Source organism: Oryctolagus cuniculus, chromosome 14 (assembly GCF_051225735.1).
Source record: "Oryctolagus cuniculus isolate XC-2025 breed Fujian yellow rabbit chromosome 14, ASM5122573v1, whole genome shotgun sequence".
Classification (NCBI taxonomy): Eukaryota; Metazoa; Chordata; class Mammalia; order Lagomorpha; family Leporidae; genus Oryctolagus; species Oryctolagus cuniculus.
In genome coordinates, this window is record NC_142880.1 from 3,099,068 (window position 1) to 3,115,029 (window position 15,962).

The 15,962-nt window shown below is 54.3% G+C and overlaps 1 protein-coding gene and 1 long non-coding RNA gene across 5 annotated transcripts in view; one reads left to right on the plus strand and one right to left on the minus strand.

Moving 5' to 3' along the window:
• The window catches only part of JMY (junction mediating and regulatory protein, p53 cofactor), a 74,761-nt gene that overhangs the window by 50,513 nt on the left and 8,286 nt on the right, over positions 1-15,962 (plus strand). The window contains exons 5-9 of one of the 3 annotated variants that reach the window (XM_089312910.1): positions 5,153-5,245; positions 5,826-5,991; positions 6,375-6,550; positions 8,871-8,957; positions 15,606-15,701. In XM_089312910.1, coding sequence (XP_089169036.1) covers positions 5,153-5,245; positions 5,826-5,991; positions 6,375-6,550; positions 8,871-8,957; positions 15,606-15,701 — 618 coding nt within the window. Of the gene's footprint in view, positions 1-996; positions 4,463-5,152; positions 5,246-5,825; positions 5,992-6,374; positions 6,551-8,870; positions 8,958-15,605; positions 15,702-15,962 lie in introns of those variants that run through there. The other 2 variants (XM_070056324.2, XM_089312911.1) reach the window with 2 other exon arrangements.
• LOC149122220 (uncharacterized) lies at positions 9,039-15,597 on the minus strand. Of its 2 annotated transcripts, none has more exons than XR_016220342.1 (2): positions 9,849-10,919; positions 9,039-9,620 (listed from the first exon to the last, which is right to left on the minus strand). It is a non-coding gene; the product is annotated as an uncharacterized LOC149122220 (long non-coding RNA). The 2 variants fall into 2 exon arrangements; XR_016220341.1 differs by lacking the exon at positions 9,849-10,919 and adding an exon at positions 11,393-15,597 and having other exon boundaries at positions 9,374-9,620.

Genomic DNA, 15,962 nt, shown 5'->3' on the forward strand with positions numbered 1-15,962 from the left:
TCGGATGTCACCTGCCCTTCCTTATGTCTTTTCCAGAATGGTCCTACGAGTACATTGGAGCAGAAAGCACACTTTCAGTGGAAAGGCACTTCTACTTGGTCCTCTGCGGGTAGTTCTAAGTATTAGAAGAAGCAAATGTTGAGAACACGGAATTCAGTATTTATGAAAACAGATACTTGAGGCAATGCGTGGACTTTTTTCTTTATTTTTTTTTTTAAGATTATTTATTTGAAAGGCAGAGTTACAGAGAGGCAGAGAGAGAGGTCTCCCATCCTCTGGTTCACTCCCCAGATGGCTGCAATGGCTGGAGCTATGCTGTTCCGAAGCCAGGAGCCGGGTCTCCCATACAGGTGCAGGAGCCCAGGGACCTGGGCCATCCTCCACTGCTTTCTCAGGCCACAGCAGAGAGCTGGATCAGAAGTGGAGCAGCCGGGACTAGAACCAGCGCCCATAAGGGATGCTGGTGCTGCAGAACAGGGCTTTAGCCCCCTGCTGGCCCCAATGAGTGAACTTTCAAAGATGGTTTGAGCAGTGACCCAGTGACCCTGCTTGTTAGAATTCTGCTTGGTTTTAGTTGTTCATTCACCGTTTGTTGTCTTTGCCAGGAGTTTGAGTGACAAGGATAAAGACGTGATTAATTACACCCTGTCTCCAGCGCACACGCACACGCACGTACACACACACACATGCACACAGGCGAGCATGAGTAAGCTGCAGGCTTTGTGTTAGTGCGTGGTGGGGGAAGACTAGTGTAATGTGAAAAGGACCTGTGAGATTGTTCCGTCAGGAAGGGGAGCCCTGGAGAAGCACACGCAGCCGTGAGCTGCCTGGGTGAGAAGTGCCTGTGCTCAGATGCTAGCTGGGCTGGCGGGCAGGGAGCCCCTCTCGTCGTTTTCTGTTCTCTAAATGAACGGTTTCCCTGGCTGGTTTATAGAGTGGGTCAATGGGTCACTCTTAAATCTACTCTTACTCTGCCTTTCAAATTTTATTTCACAGCTGACAGTAGAGACCCATGCATTTCTCTAAAGTGAGTATAAATAATAATTAGTAGAGTAATGAAAGGGGCTTTGGTGTAAGGAACGTGGACTTGGAAAAGTGGACTCTGACTTCATGTTTTGGTCCGCAGTGGGGGGATGGGAGCAGGTGAGGACTGCACGAGGCACACGGGCAGGAGAGCCACGGACACACGCTGGTCACAGCGAGTGTTCAGTGAGCACAGTGCACGCAGCCAGGCAAGACAGGTGCATCTCCTGCATTAGGTAAAATAGAGTTGTTTGTGCTTTGTAACTCAAAGTGGTTTTTAAAACCTCTTTCTGACGTGTGTTTCACATGCCATTCGACTTGTCCATCTGGGGATACAGTTCAGGGGCTTCGCTGTACTCAGGAGCAGACAGAATGAAGACATCTGGAAAGTGAAACTAGAGGTTAAGCGTCAAGTATTGCCACGAATGTGATGCCACCTGGGCTAGCAGGTCCTCCTGCTGTTGAGTTAAACGGTGTCCTTCCAGGCTCTGCTGCTCTGCAGTGCTGCTGGGTCTTGACTGTAGTCTTTCTTACCTTCTTGGGCCGTAGCCTCCTGCCCCTTTAAGAGCTGGAAAGCTAGGAACCCCGTGCTTGAGTAATGTCCGTATCCACGCAGTTCACACGCACCTTTAGTCGGTTCCCAGGTCGTCTGCACCTGAACCACTAGTCCTAGACTGACTGTCAGAACTGCTGAAGATGTCATTTGCCGGACAGAGCCCTGGCAGAGTTTGTCAGCTGTGGCTTCCTTCTTTGGCCCCCTGCCCCGTGAGGACTCAGAAACAGCGCGTGGTCTGCAGGTAAACCTGTCAGTCTGTTCTCCGCTCCACCATCAGGCAGTGCCCCGTTGTGGCGCAGCGCGCTAGGGCTCACCTTGTGACGCAGCCTCTCAGGGCACTGGCTTGAGTCCCAGCAGCTGCACTTCTGATCCAGCTCCTTGCAAATGGACTGAGAAGTAGCAGAAGATGGCTGAGTGCTTGAGGCCCTGCTACCCACGGGGAGACCTGTGTGGAGTTCCTGGCTTCAGTGTGGCCTACACCCGGCTTTCTTGTGGGTGTTTTGGGAGTGAGCTGATGGTTGAAGATTAATATGTTTCTGTCCTCTGTGTCTCTCTCTTGTCCACACTCCCCCCAGATTTTTTTTCTTTTTTTAAAGATTTGTTTTAAAGACAGAGTTAGATGGAGAGACGCCATGTTGCACTACTGTGCAGGTCGCAGTTCTGCAGATGTGTCCCGAATGTAACCTCGAGTGAGTGAGACCTAAGAAGTGTGCAGTAGCCTTCTGAGGATGCTGTGGCCCCAGAGGTGCTGTGTCTCTCTGCTGGCCTTCCCGTGCCTGGCCTGCAGTGAGAAGGCGGTGACTCGGAGCCGTGACTGCCTTCATCCTGTGCTGGGGTTTAGTGCGTATCACGGAGGTGGGCGCAGAGAGGGCGAGGACGTTTCCTGGGTTGCAGATGGTCACTTGCCTCAGCAGACATTTCTGGTTTCACCAAAGAACGTTGTAGAAGGTGGCGAGATGTTTCACGTGGGCCTCGCCGAAACCTGACAGCAAGGAGCTTCGTGGCAGCCACGGAGCGAGCAGAGGCGGGAAGCCACGCTGCTTGTCTGTGCAGGAGACTAGGTTTTTGTTGTAAATTTGTTTCTCGATAGGCAGATTGTTGTAAATCTGCACCCTAGAAATTTTCACTCTCTAAGCACAGAAACCCATTCTGCACACGGAAGGTTCTATTTTTTTATTGCTTAAGCTCTGTCTTTGCCAGCTACATTGGCAGTGGTTGTAAAAGGCAAGTAGAAAGCTGTAATGTTTTAGGTCCTGTCCTTAGTGCTTTATTTGTGTTATCTCATCTTCAAACAAAGCCCTTCGTGTTATAAGCACGTGGGCCATCATTTACAACCCCTAAGGCTACGTATGTCTCAGTTCCAAGTTTTTCAGACTTTAGGAAATAATATGGAGCCAATAGCATGTGGCAGGTGTTGTCACTTCACTGATGAAACACAGTTACATTAAGTGGACTCTACTAGCAACACGGTCTGGTGAGATTAGGTTGTCCAACATTTCCAAAATGTGGAATTCCGGATGATTGTGTCGCCTCATTGCACACATAATTGTGCAGCTGTTGCTGATAGAAGTCGTGTTAGTGCTCAGGTTTGTCTCCTGTTCTTCCCACCTTTCCCACACAGAGGGGTTGGTCTTGGTTCAGAGCTTGTCTGAGGCTGTGCCTAGTTCCCATGATTCATTTATTTGAAAGGAAGAGTTAGAGGGAGAGGTGGTACAGGAGATCTTAACGGTCACAGCAGCCAGGTCTGGGTCAGGCCAAAGCCCATGGGTGACCCAACCCAAGTACTTGGGCCATCTTGGTTCACTCCACAAATGGCTGCACGGCTGGGGATGGGCCAGGCTGCAGCTGAGATCCAGGAACTCCCTGGAAGTCTGCAAATGGGTGGCAGATGGCGGTGGCTCCGCCTGCAGCACCACGATGCCCGCTGAGGATTTGGCCTGCATGTGGAAGTTAGGCTCCTGTGTCCCTTTGTCCTCCGCTAACCCCCAGAAGGCTGGTGGACTGTGCTCCTCCACCCTGGAGCTTTAACGAGGATCCGCCACGGCCCACCACGTGTTCTCTCGGGCGCACTTTCTGCCTTTGTGGACACTTGCTCTGGGTTGAACTTGCCCATCCAGGAAACGGGGGTGAGCTCCCTGCTGGTAGGAGAATCCCTGCCTCTCCCCTGAGCCGATGCTTGATGCCACCCGACTCGGAAGCCCCTGTGGCTCAGTGTGTGTGCTGTCTGCCCTGGAGGAAGCTCAGAGCACTGTCATGCTGGCAGGAGGCAGCTCGCGCTGTCGATGCGTGCCCAGGGCTCACCCTTCCAGGAAAGGCTGCAGGTGCTGGGTTGGCGTGGCTCAGCATCCCCGCGTGGAGCCGCCGGCATGCACCCTAGCACCACTGGAGGCCGTCTCAGATGACAGCTCTGAGCTTTCACTGATGCCACTGAGAGTGACCTTGTGAGCAGGGCGGGGGAGGTGAGAGGAAGCTAGGCCCGGGGCTGGCTCCAGAGTGGAACAAGAGTCCGGAGGCAGCGGGAAGAGGGCTGTGTGAGGGGAGTGAGACGGGAGTAAGCGGGTGGACACGTGCAGAGGTTCTGTTTTATCCTCCCCCTCCCTCCAAGGCCAAGCAGCACACGTCGAATCTCTTCTGTGTGTAGTGCTGTGGTGGGAGAAACACTTCTTAACGCAGCAGCACTCGCTCAAAATCCAAGATGAAGTATTTGCTCACCAACATTCTGAGGACTTGTTGTTGTTGTTATTATTATTATTATTTATTTGAAAAGCAGACTTAGAGATCTTGCATTCCCAGTGGCTGCAGTGGCTGGCGCTGGGCCAGACCCAAGCCAAGAACCTGAAACTCCAAACAGGGTCTCAAACAAGGGTGGTAGAGGCCCAAATACTTGGGCTGTCTTCTGCTGCTTTCCCAGGTGCGTGAGCAGGCAGGTGGATTGGAAGTGGAGCAGCCAGGATTTGAACTGGCGCTCACGGGATGCCACCATTGCAGATGGCAGCTTAGCCCACCGCACCACCACACTGGCGAAGAGCACTCTTACATTTGCATAATTCTTGTTACTGTGAACACTGCACATTTGGGAAAGGCCCTAACTGTGCTTTTCAGCTGGGACATCAGACCGGCACTCTGATGTGGGGTGCTGGTGGTGCAGGTGGCCACGTGACCCTATGTGACACAGCGTCACCCCTCCAGGGCCTTCTAAGTGGTTCTGTGTCTGTGCAAGGATCTTGCTGTTTCCTTTTTTTTGGACAGGCAGAGTGGACAGTGAGAGAGACATACAGAGAGAAAGGTCTTCCTTCCGTTGGTTCACCCCTCAATGGCTGCTGTGGCCAGCGCACCGCGCTGATCCGAAGCCAGGAGCCAGGTGCTTCTCCTGGTCTCCCGTGCGGGTGCAGGGCCCAAGCACTTGGGCCACAGCAGAGAGCTGGACTGGAAGAGGAACAACCGGGACAGAATCCGGCGCCCCGACCGGGACTAGAACCCCGTGTGCCGGCGCCGCAAGGCGGAGGATTAGCCTAGTGAGCTGTGGCGCCGGCGGATCTTGCTGTTTCCATCAGAAAACTGTCCTTCCTGCAGCTGCCTTCTCCATGGAGCCAGATAGGAATCCATGGGACTCACGGGCTGGATCCATGCTCTGAGGCCTGCGCTCCTGTCTGTGGTTCCCTTCAGGTACCTGGCAACAATTCCCCTTCTCGCTTCAGTGCCCCTCAGCAAATAGAACAGTCTGGCATAAGGCCTCCCACTACTTCATGACCGGCGCCTGGAAACTGCCGAGCCCGCGTCGCTAGGGTCACTGTGCAGCTGTCTGTGCTTGGGTAAAGATAGCGGTGGTAGCTGTCTGCAGATGGCAGGCCCTCCCACCCCCCACCCCTCCCTGGTCGGCAGGTCCTGGGGCAGCCGAGCTGTGGCCACCTTCCCCACTGCACCGCAGATGTCCTTCTCTTCCATGTGCTGATAGGAAAAGGGTTTCTGTCGGACTCACCCACTGTGCGGACTGCGAGAGGACACTGTCGTCATTGACGTCAGGGTGACGAATGCAGGGCCGCCGCCAGTATGGAAGAGCAGTGACGTGAAGCTGAAACCTGGCCCACTGCGTCCCAAAGCCGCGTCATGTGACGCGATGTTTGTGTTTCGATGTTTAAGTTTGTACTTCCTGCCTCCACGTTGCTTTCTTAGAGCAATGCTGCATGGGTTTATTCTGTAGGATTTCTGTTTCCACAAACTGGAAATGTTTTCACTTTCCATGCAGATGCAGAGTTTGCAGGGTGGCCCGGAAGCCATTGCCCGCCTGGACCAGTTGGAAGCGGATTATTACGACCTGCAGCTTCAGTTGTATGAAGTGCAGTTTGAAATCCTCAAGTGTGAGGAGCTCCTGCTAACGGCTCAGCTGGAGAGCATCAAGCGGCTCATCTCCGGTAGGGTGTGCTCTACTGCCGGGCCCACGGGCTTGAGGGAGTGGGGAGGACACGCAGTGAGAGTCCTGACGTCAAAGAAGCCTGGGCACAGAGCTAGGAAATCAGACGCCGATTCTGCAGGCTCAGCAGGGCGCCTCTGCAGAGTGGCTGCAGCCAGTCTGACTGTGCAGGTGCAGTGGGCAGGGGTGTGGGTCGTGGCCACGCTCTGCGTGCATCTGCTCCGAGGGGCACTTCCTAGTGAGCCCGGCCCGACAAGGAGCTGGGGGGCGGGTGGCAGCTTGGCTGCGGACTGGGGAGCCGGTGCGTGGGTTTGAGCCCTGTTGCACCTGGTGCCCACCGAGCACCCAGAGTTAAGCACCGTCACCGCTGCTCTCCCCGGACAGAAAAGAGAGACGAAGTGGTGTACTACGACACGTACGAGAGCATGGAGGCCATGCTGGAGGAGGAGGAGCTGAGGGGGCAGAGGGAGGAGCTGCAGAAGCTGCAGCAGAAGGCGCGCCAGCTGGAAGCCCGCCGCGGCCGCGTCTGCGCCAAGAAAGCCTACCTCAGAAACAAAAAGGTACCCGCGTCGGGGCCCTGGCTTCCTCCCGCGCTCCGACTTCCTAGATGGTGCGTTCCCGGAGGTCTGATCCTGGCTGATGGCTGGACTACTCCTTTTGTCTTGTCTGCTGATCCAAACGCAGGCTTTGACCCTGGAGCCAGCGCCCGGGCCTGGCCCGTTCTGGGCTCCGCGTGCTGCCTCTTGGCTGTGAGGTCAGCGCTGCAGGCCCCAGGGAGTGGCCGCTTCGCTGCTCCTCGGCGCACCCTCCTGTTCCCCTGGACACCAGGGTCCCGCCCAGAGCCGGGGCCTGCGGGCCTGTTTGGCCTCACCATCTCTGTGAGGCAGGAGGGACGAAGCGTGCTTCCTGGTGCAGCTGGTGCCCGCTGGTCAGCGCAGCCCCTCGGGGAGCAGTAGAGGCGCTCACAGACCAGGCGGAGTCTGCGAGGGTGAACACCGGGAAACCATGCGGTTCGGCTTCTGCCAGGCCTGCAGAGAGGCCCTGCGGGTGTGCAGGGGGAGGCGGGGAGTGGTGCTGGGGGCTCGGTCCAAGTTGTCCCGTCTGAGTAGAAACCACCAGTTTAATGGTGTTTAATGGTGTTGACAGTGATTAGGAACAGAACAAAAGACACTGCAGACTCCCACGGCACAGCCCGTGAGGGTTGTGTGTGCGCTCAGAGGGGCTGCGGCGAGCCAGCCGGCAGCCCCGTGCCCTCGCTAACCAGCCCGGGGGAGGTGCCCAGGGTGTGCTGAGCAGAGGGGAGGGCCTGTGGACATGGGAGTGGGAGCGATGGAGGGGTGTTGGCTGGAGGGCTTCATTTCCTCACCGCACTGGGAGTGTGCACTGGGGTGGCAGAGGCGCACACGGCACGGGACGCACAGTGTGAGAAGTGTCCTTCCTTGAGGGAGAGAGGCTGTAGGCTTGGTGAATGAGGGGAAGGGAAGAGGGGGTCTTCTCCACTGGCTCCCGGGCTTCTAGGGTGGGAAGAGCACGCACAGGCGAGAGGTGACGAGCTGGGGGGGGGGGGTGTGCACGGACATCCGGGTGGAGGCGGCGGTGAGCAGGGCCCTGTGCCGCGAAGGAGGGTGGGGGCAGGGTGGCGGCCCAGCGGAGCGGCGCCCTCTGTGGTTCAGAGCTCAGCAGGGCGTCGTTGCTGGGCGTGAGTGTGGTGTGAGGAGGTGCCTGGAGGGAGGCACCCCGGGAACTATGTGGCGGAGCCTCCCAGGGCTGACTTGGAAGAAGCAGGAGAGGGGGCGTCCAGAAGGGGAGAGGGAGCATGGTCCACTCCGGGACACTGCGTGTTTGCAGCGACGGGGCCTTGTGTTGGGAGTCTGGGGGAGAGTGGGGGACAAGATTCAGATTGCACTGGGGGCCGTGAGGTGAAGCCAAGGGGACGCAGAGGGAGCTGACTGCACCCAGGAAGGTGCCGAGCGGGTGAGCTGGTGTCCAGGGCTTGTGGGGCTGCTCCCTGAGTGACGGACCTCCTCCGCTGGTGTGCGTGTGAGTGGGGCGCGTTGTGAGGAAGCAGCCTGGGAGATGCTGCCGTTGGAGGTGGCCATGAACTGCAGAGGGACAGGGAGCAAAGGCAGTAAGTGCTAAAAAGAACAAAGCCCTTGAGAGACCTGCGTGGCACCATCTGCACAGCCACGCGTGGGCCTGCACCTGCCCCCGTCACCTCGCTCGTGGCTTCAAGCTAATGCTTTGTGACTTCAGCAGGGCTATGGAAATAACGTCTTCTTATGTCCCAGCAGCCACGTGCAGTCACTTTCTAAGCTTCGTAGTCCTTTTCAGCTCCGAGGCATGCAGCCAGAAAACCCAGGTCTCGTGACGCTTGTTAAACCCATCTGGGCAGTTTAGGCTCTCACCAGAGAGCTCCCAAGCGCAGGATGGCGCCCTGCTTCTGTGTGACTTCATTTAAGGAATGTACTGGGACTTACAGTGTTCTAGCCATAGACTGCTGTGCTAAAAAAGGACACTGGAGATTATCTGAGGACACCACTTTCCCCCCACCTCACCCTCAGCACCTGCTACCAGATACATAACCAAATAAATAATAAATAGAAATCAGGAGGGCTAGGGGAGGCATTGCGTGTTGGGTGAGAGCGCTAGCAAAGTCAAGTGGGCGATGGGACGAGAGGCGGAGAGACGCTCGATACGACTGCACGCGCCTTCTGGCGGGCCTGGGCCCTCGGCGGGTGCCATGGCAGGAGTCCAGACGAAAGGCAAGGCGGCTCTGCTTCCCTAACAGGTGTTGTACGGTGAGCCTAAAGTGCATTAGGTACACCTCAAGGTGGTGGTGCCCGTGTTACTTGTATTAAAGCACATTTTGTGTATTTATAGGAAATTTGTATTGCAAAACACAATGAAAAACTCCAGCAGCGCTTTCGGGGTGAGGAAGAGTGTGCAGCCCATCACGCCGTGCAGCTGGTAAGCCTGGACTCCGGGTTTTCTGTGACTGAAGGTAGCTAAAGTCTGCGGAGAAAGAGACACGTCTTAGAGTTAAATGTTGGCATAGTTTTCTTTTTATACAGAGGCAGTTTTTTGGCAAAATTGAAAGAGTACAGGGTCCCCACTCTGCCATGCCCCACTCTGCGCGGAGCTCCCGGCACCACCTGCACGCTGGTCAGGATCCGCGTGAGCAGTGCCGATTCTACGCGCCTCCTTCTGAGGGGCACTTTGCTGGGTTGGGACTCAGTAGTTTTACTGCCCTAAAATCCTTTGTTGCACCCGTTAACTCCTTCCTCTCCACAAGTCCCTGCCAAAAAGCCTGATCTTTTGGCTGTCCCCACAGTTGTGGCTTTAACAGCAAGTGTGTGGGTACTTCAAAGGAGCTCTTGGGAAAATGGAATTAAAAGATGTTTATTTTGGTGCAAATAGTTTTCGAATTCATGTAGTTTTTTCATAATGTGCATCTCCTATGAGCTTTCTCAAGGCCTCACATCCAGCCGTAACCAGGCAGTGTATCTCCTGATCAGGTGGGCCTCGTTCACTTCTTCCCTCGAATGTGCAGGTTCGGCAGGTCCCTGGGGCGTGGCAGCTCATTCATTTCTAGCAGTAGGCAGGTGTACTGCAGTTAGTGCGTCTGTTCACCTGTAGAAAGACATCTTGGTTAAAATTCCAGCTGCTAGGTTTGCGGTCCAGCTCCCCACTAATGGCCTGGGAAAGCATTAGGGGATGGCCCAAGTGCTTGGCCCCTGCACCCACGTGAGAGACCAGCACAGAGTTTCTCCTGGCCCCTGGCTTCTATCTGGCCATTGTGTCCATTTGGGGAATGAACCCCATTTAGAATAAGTGGACCAAAGTAATGTGTTAATCTACCTTTATCTGAATTTCTCGGCTGGTGGATTGTTGGAAATGTAGATGTTATCTTTCTGTTTCACTAGTTTTCCCTGGAAGTCCTGCACATTAAATAAGTTAGATTCAGAAAGTTGATTTTAGTACTTGGTGTAAACTCTCTAAAACAAAACAGTTAAAGGTAATGTCAAGATTACTTTTGGGGCTGGTGCCGTGGCGCACTAGGTTAATCCTCCGCCTACGGCGGCGGCATCCCATATGGGCGCCAGTTCGAGTCCCAGTTGCTCCTCTCCCAGGCCAGCTCTCTGCTGTGGCCCGGGAGTGCAGTGGAGGATGGCCCAAGTGCTTGGGCCCTGCACCCCATGGGAGACCAGGAGAAGCTCCTGGCTCCTGATCGGCCCAGCTCTGGCCATTGCAGCCATTTGGGGAGTAAACCAGTGGAAGGAAAACCTTTCTCTCTCTCTCTCTTTCTCTCACTGTCTGTAACTCTACCTGTCAAATATATAAATAAATAAAACAAGATTACTTTTTTTTTTTTTTAAAGATTTACTTACTTACTTGAAAGGCAGAGTTACAGAGAGGCAGAGGCAGAGAAAGAGAAAGAGGTCTTCCATCTACTGGTTGACTCCCCAAATGGCCGCAATGGGCAGAGCTGTGCCGATCCGAAGCCAGGAGCCAGAAGCTTCTTACATGTCTCCCACATGGGTGCAGGGGTCCGAGCACTTGGGTCGTCTTCTACTGCTTTCCCAGGCCATTAGCAAGTAGGTGGATCAGAAGTGGAGCAGCCAGGACTTGAACTTGTGCCCGTATGGGATGCTGGCACTGCAAGTGGCAGTGGCAGCTTTACCCACGACACCACAGCGCTGGCCCCTCTGAGGATGTAATTTTAACTCAAAGAAAATGAGTAGATCCATGTGGCTGCCCTAATGAAGGTCAGAACCTTTCCACCTTACTCCTGCTAGGAGAAGTATTTGTTACTTTTTGTATTTTGGAGTTGTCCTCGAAAACACTCTCAGATTATATACCCGCCCTGCACCACTACCCCCCAACACACATAGTTCATGGCTAGGAGCCACACACACACACACACACACACACACACACACACAGAGTTCATGGCTAGGAGCCACACACACACACACAGTTCATGGCTAGGAGCCACACACACACACACACACACACAGAGTTCATGGCTAGGAGCCACACACACACACACAGTTCATGGCTAGGAGCCACACACGCACACACACACACACACACACAGTTCATGGCTAGGAGCCCCCCCCCCCCCCCACACAGTTCATGGCTAGGAGCCACACACACACACACACACACACAGTTCATGGCTCGGAGCCACACACACACACACACACACACAGTTCATGGCTAGGAGCCCCCCCCCCCCCCCACACAGTTCATGGCTAGGAGCCACACACACACACACACACACACAGTTCATGGCTCGGAGCCACACACACACACACACACACACAGTTCATGGCTAGGAGCCACACACACACACACACACACACACACACAGTTCATGGCTAGGAGCCGGAACTGCTCACCTCCCACCTCTGCCTGGCATCTTCAGATTACAGTGAGACCAGGCTCTATGTATACTGTCTGCAGCTTTTCCAGATTGGAAGTGGAGCAGCTGGGACTCGAACCGGCATCCATGTGGGATGCCCGTGTAGCAGGCAGTGACTTCAGCCGCTGTGCCATGACGCTGGATCCTTGGGGCTGAGGTTACTGAGAGTGCACGTGGCAGCTTTGTGTCTGCTCTTGCCGCAGAGCTCAGCTGTTCTTCTCCCTGGTTCGGGAGACCGCTGAGATTCTGTAGCACCTGGGGGTATTGCTGAGGGTGCCTGGCTCTGGTCTGCTGAGAAAGCGGGTCAGAGGTCTCCCTCAGTATGTGACGGCCACCATCCCCCTCTGCTGAACACGCTTTGGGGCCCACCCTGGAGTCGAACCGAGTACCTGCGTGGACTGGTAGTGATGAGAGGGGACTTTCTGTGTTGGAGTAGCCTTTTCCTTGTTTCACTGTTGTCGATGAGATTTTACCATGCTATACGACTTTTTCTACCTCTTGATCTTTTTTTTTTTTTTTTTTTTTTGGACAGGCAGAGTGGACAGTGAGAGAGACGGAGAAAGGTCTTCCTTTGCCGTTGGTTCACCCTCCAATGGCCGCTGCGGCCGGTGCACCGCGCTGATCCGATGGCAGGAGCCAGGTGCTTCTCCTGGTCTCCCATGGGGTGCAGGGCCCAAGCACTTGGGCCATCCTCCACTGCACTCCCGGGCCACGGCAGAGAGCTGGCCTGGAAGAGGGGCAACCGGGACAGAATCTGGCACCCTGACCGGGACTAGAACCTGGTGTGCCGGCGCTGCAAGGCGGAGGATTAGCCTAGTGAGCCATGGTGCCGGCCCTACCTCTTGATCTTAAAACATTTTCTTGCTTTTAATTCCTTGTACATAAACAAGATTTTTTTCCTGAATAAATTAGTGTCTTGATGTCTGTATGAATTCTGATCACACACCAGATGTTATAACATACCTTTCCCTGCTGTTTTTAAGATCCTTCTAATATGAGACGTTTTAATTAGTGCCTTGCAAAACAGTTCTCAGCCATTCTTTAAGCTCTTCCTGTGTTTATAAGAAGATCCGTGATCCCTAGAGGATGCACACAGAACTCACGGAGACGCACACCATAAGTGGTTACTTTTCATTGGACTCACGTGAGTCTGGAAGAGCTCTCCGGTTTCAGAAGCTTGCTAGGTGACAAGAAGCTGGTGTTGTGGCTTCAAAGGTTCCTTCAGCCGTACAGACTTGTGCTATGAGTGGTGAAGAAATACGGGCTTCTCCCTAACTCCTTTCCCCCACCTCTCAGTATACGGTCTTCAGAATGAAAAAATTAGCTTTTCTTTAAAAAAAAAAAAAAAAAGAAAAACCAAATTTGTTCATTGGAAAGGCAGAGTGACGCAGACAGAGATCTTCCACCTGCATCTGCTTGTTCATGCCCAGATGGCAGTGACACGTGAGCCTGGGCCACGTTCCGCTGGCGTCCCAGGAACACCAGCAGGAAGTAGGACTGGAGCGGAGCGGGGGGCTTGAACCACCACCGTGAGAGCGGTCAGCCTGCTTTACCGTACAGACCCCTCGACGGCTTTCTCGTTCTTCGCCTCGTGTTCATGATTCTCAGGGTTCTTGGGCTTCAGTTTTTCTTCCCGTGAAGCGCTTACTGCCAGTGTGTGTGGCCTCCCTCGCTGTGTTTGGGCTCTCCTTGGAGCGGTCTAGGTAGCCACGTGCTGAGTGGTGTGTTGGCAGCACTGGCCTGCATGGGGCATGCTCCCTCACCAAGGACAGCCTGGACAGGCACTCCTGCCATGGCTGCCCCGTCCGCGTCCGTGCCCCTGGAGGTTCCGCCTGCGCCTTTGCCTTTCTCAGTGTTGGGATGGGGCAGAGAGAAACCGGGCCCGTGCTGCCCGTTCCGCAGAGGGCTCTTCCGCCTGCCCCCCGTGCTGTCCGCGAAGCCCAGGTGGTTCGTGGGTCTGTGACAATGGGAGATGCCCACCCCCTCGGCAGCCTGCCCTTCGCTGCCGCCGAGAGGGGACAGTCACGTGAGAGAACCTGCTTGCTTCTCCTGTCTTCTGTTGAAGGGGTTCCAGCTTCTCCTGTGCCTTGTCCCTCACTCTGCTTTTGATCCCTGAGGAAATTGTGTTTTTTTTTTTAATATTTTGAGAATTACAGAGTTTTTTTAAAAAGATTTATTTTATTTATTTGAAAGAGTTACAGATGAGGTAGAGACAGAGAGAGAGGTCTTCTTCTATCCTCTGGTTCACTCCCCATTAGCCACAGCGGCCAGAGCTGAGCTGATCCAGAGCCAGGAACTTCTTCCGGGTCTCCCATGTGGGTGCAGGGCCCAAGCACTTGGGCCATCTTCTGCTCTCCCAGGCCAAGCAGAGAGCTGGATCAGAAGAGGAGCAGCCGGGACTGCAGGCAGCAGCTTTACCGGCTACGCCACACCACCAGCTCTGAAGATGAGTTTTCAGATCATTTGTATTAGTCAAAAATTGATTACGTTTGTCAGGTACTCAAAATGCTGTGTGGCTTGAGGTTGTTGTTCCGTGTGAAGATAACATTCCTGGTTGGTTTGCAGGAAGAGAGGAGGAGGCAGGGAGAGGAGCTAAGACTGCCTGCATTCCACACTGTAGTGGGTGGTTCCCTGCCCACCTGCACAGGGCCAGAATCATGGCCCTGGGAGCTCTGCCCAGCCATAGCCTCTCTTGCTTTGGGCTCTGCTTATTTGTGTCAGCCTCTGAGTGCTGGTGTGGATCCTGTCACAGGTGGTAGAGTGCTGTGTCCTGGTACTCTCGAGCTGGTGTGGATCCTGTCACAGGTACTCGAGTGCTGTGTCCTGGTACTCGAGCTGGTGTGGATCCTGTCACAGGTACTCGAGTGCTGTGTCCTGTCATAAGCACTAAGTTACGGTACGGCAGTTTTCTCAGAGATGAACCTTACCATATATCTTTATTTTTCAACTTCCTGTCATCTTTCAGGTAAACCTTTCCTCCCCCTCACATTTTTCAAGAACCAGAGGACAGTGGTGTTCATATAATCACCCAAGGCCAATAGAGCAGTGACCTCTGTAGACCGTAAATACTGTCCAGCAAATACCTTATTGGAAACGGGAGTGAGGTGGGAGAAGAGAATGACGGAAGGTTGAATTTGAAAATTATTGGGAAAGAATGGGAGAGAGGTTAATTTCCATGTGAGTTTGTCTGGTTTTGCAGGAGGCATTTCTAGTTTTTAAAAACAAAGCCGGGGGACGGTGCTGTAGTATAGGCCTCTGCCTGCAGCACCGGCATCCCATATGGGTGCTGGTTTGAGTCCCGGCCACTCCTCTTTCCATCTAGCTCCCTGCCAGTGTGCCTGGGACAGCAGCAGAGGATGGTACAAGTACTTGGGCCCCTGCATCCATGTGGGAGACCCAGAAGAGGCTCCAGGTTCCTGGCTTCAGCCTGGCACAGCCCCAATCATTGTGGCCATTTGGGGAGTGAACCAGCAGATGGAAGATTTCTCTCTAGGGCTGGCGCTGTGATACAGTGGATTAAAGACCTGGCCTATCGTGCCAGGATCCCATATGGATGCTGGTTCGAGTCCCGATTCTCCACTTCTGATCCAGCTCCCTGCTAATGTGCTGTGGATAGCAGTGGAGGATGGTCCTTGGGCCCCTCCATCAGCATGGGAGACCCGGAAGAAGCTCCTGACTTCTGATCGGTCCAGTCTGTTGTGACTGTGTAGGGAGTGAATCGGAGATGGGAGACCTCTCTCTTCCCCCTCTGTCTCTAACTCTTCTCTCTCAAATAACTCAAATCCTAAAAAAAAAAAAGGCTGGAAAGCAGTAAACCAATTTGCCTGTCGTATGAAGTCTTGACACCATCTATTTTACCAAAGTTTATTCTGCCAGATGAGATTTACCATGTAGCCCTACAGCTGTTAAACAGCTTGCAGTCTGGGAAAAGTTAAGATCGGACGTGCTTCACATCCTTCCCCTCGCTGCCCCTGCTATTGCCTGAAACCGTGAGCGTGAATTACGGCAAGCTCCAAAGAGAAAACCAGACCCGCTTCTTTACACACACAGTGCTTGCCCGCAGGAAGCTTTGGTCAGTGCATCTCCTTCGATTCGCCCATCTTATATAGCAGGAGCCCTCAGCCTTTCTTCGTATCAATGACAAAGACAAATGGAGGACTTCCTAAAGGAATTGTTGTTAATTTTTACAGAAAAGGGAGAAATTACATGATGAAGAAGAAAGAAAAAGTGCCTGGGTCAGCCAGGAGAGGCAGAGGACGCTGGACAGGCTGCGCAGCTTCAAGCAGGTGAGGAGCGCGTGCCGGGCGTCGGAGGCTTTCTTCTCCGCTGTCTGAACGCACTGTAGGGAGCAGCACTGTGTCTGCACTGAGACGAGGCGTGCGTCCCGGGAGGGGCCTGCGCTCTGGCCTGGCTCCTCCGCAGGTCGTGCTCGTCCTGGGAGGGAGCAGCCGATGGCCCAAGTCGTGGGGACGTCGCCAGCCGGGCAGCCCCGGCCGCCGGCCTCTGCAGGTGTGGAGAGTGCTCACAGGCACTGTTACCCTTACGTA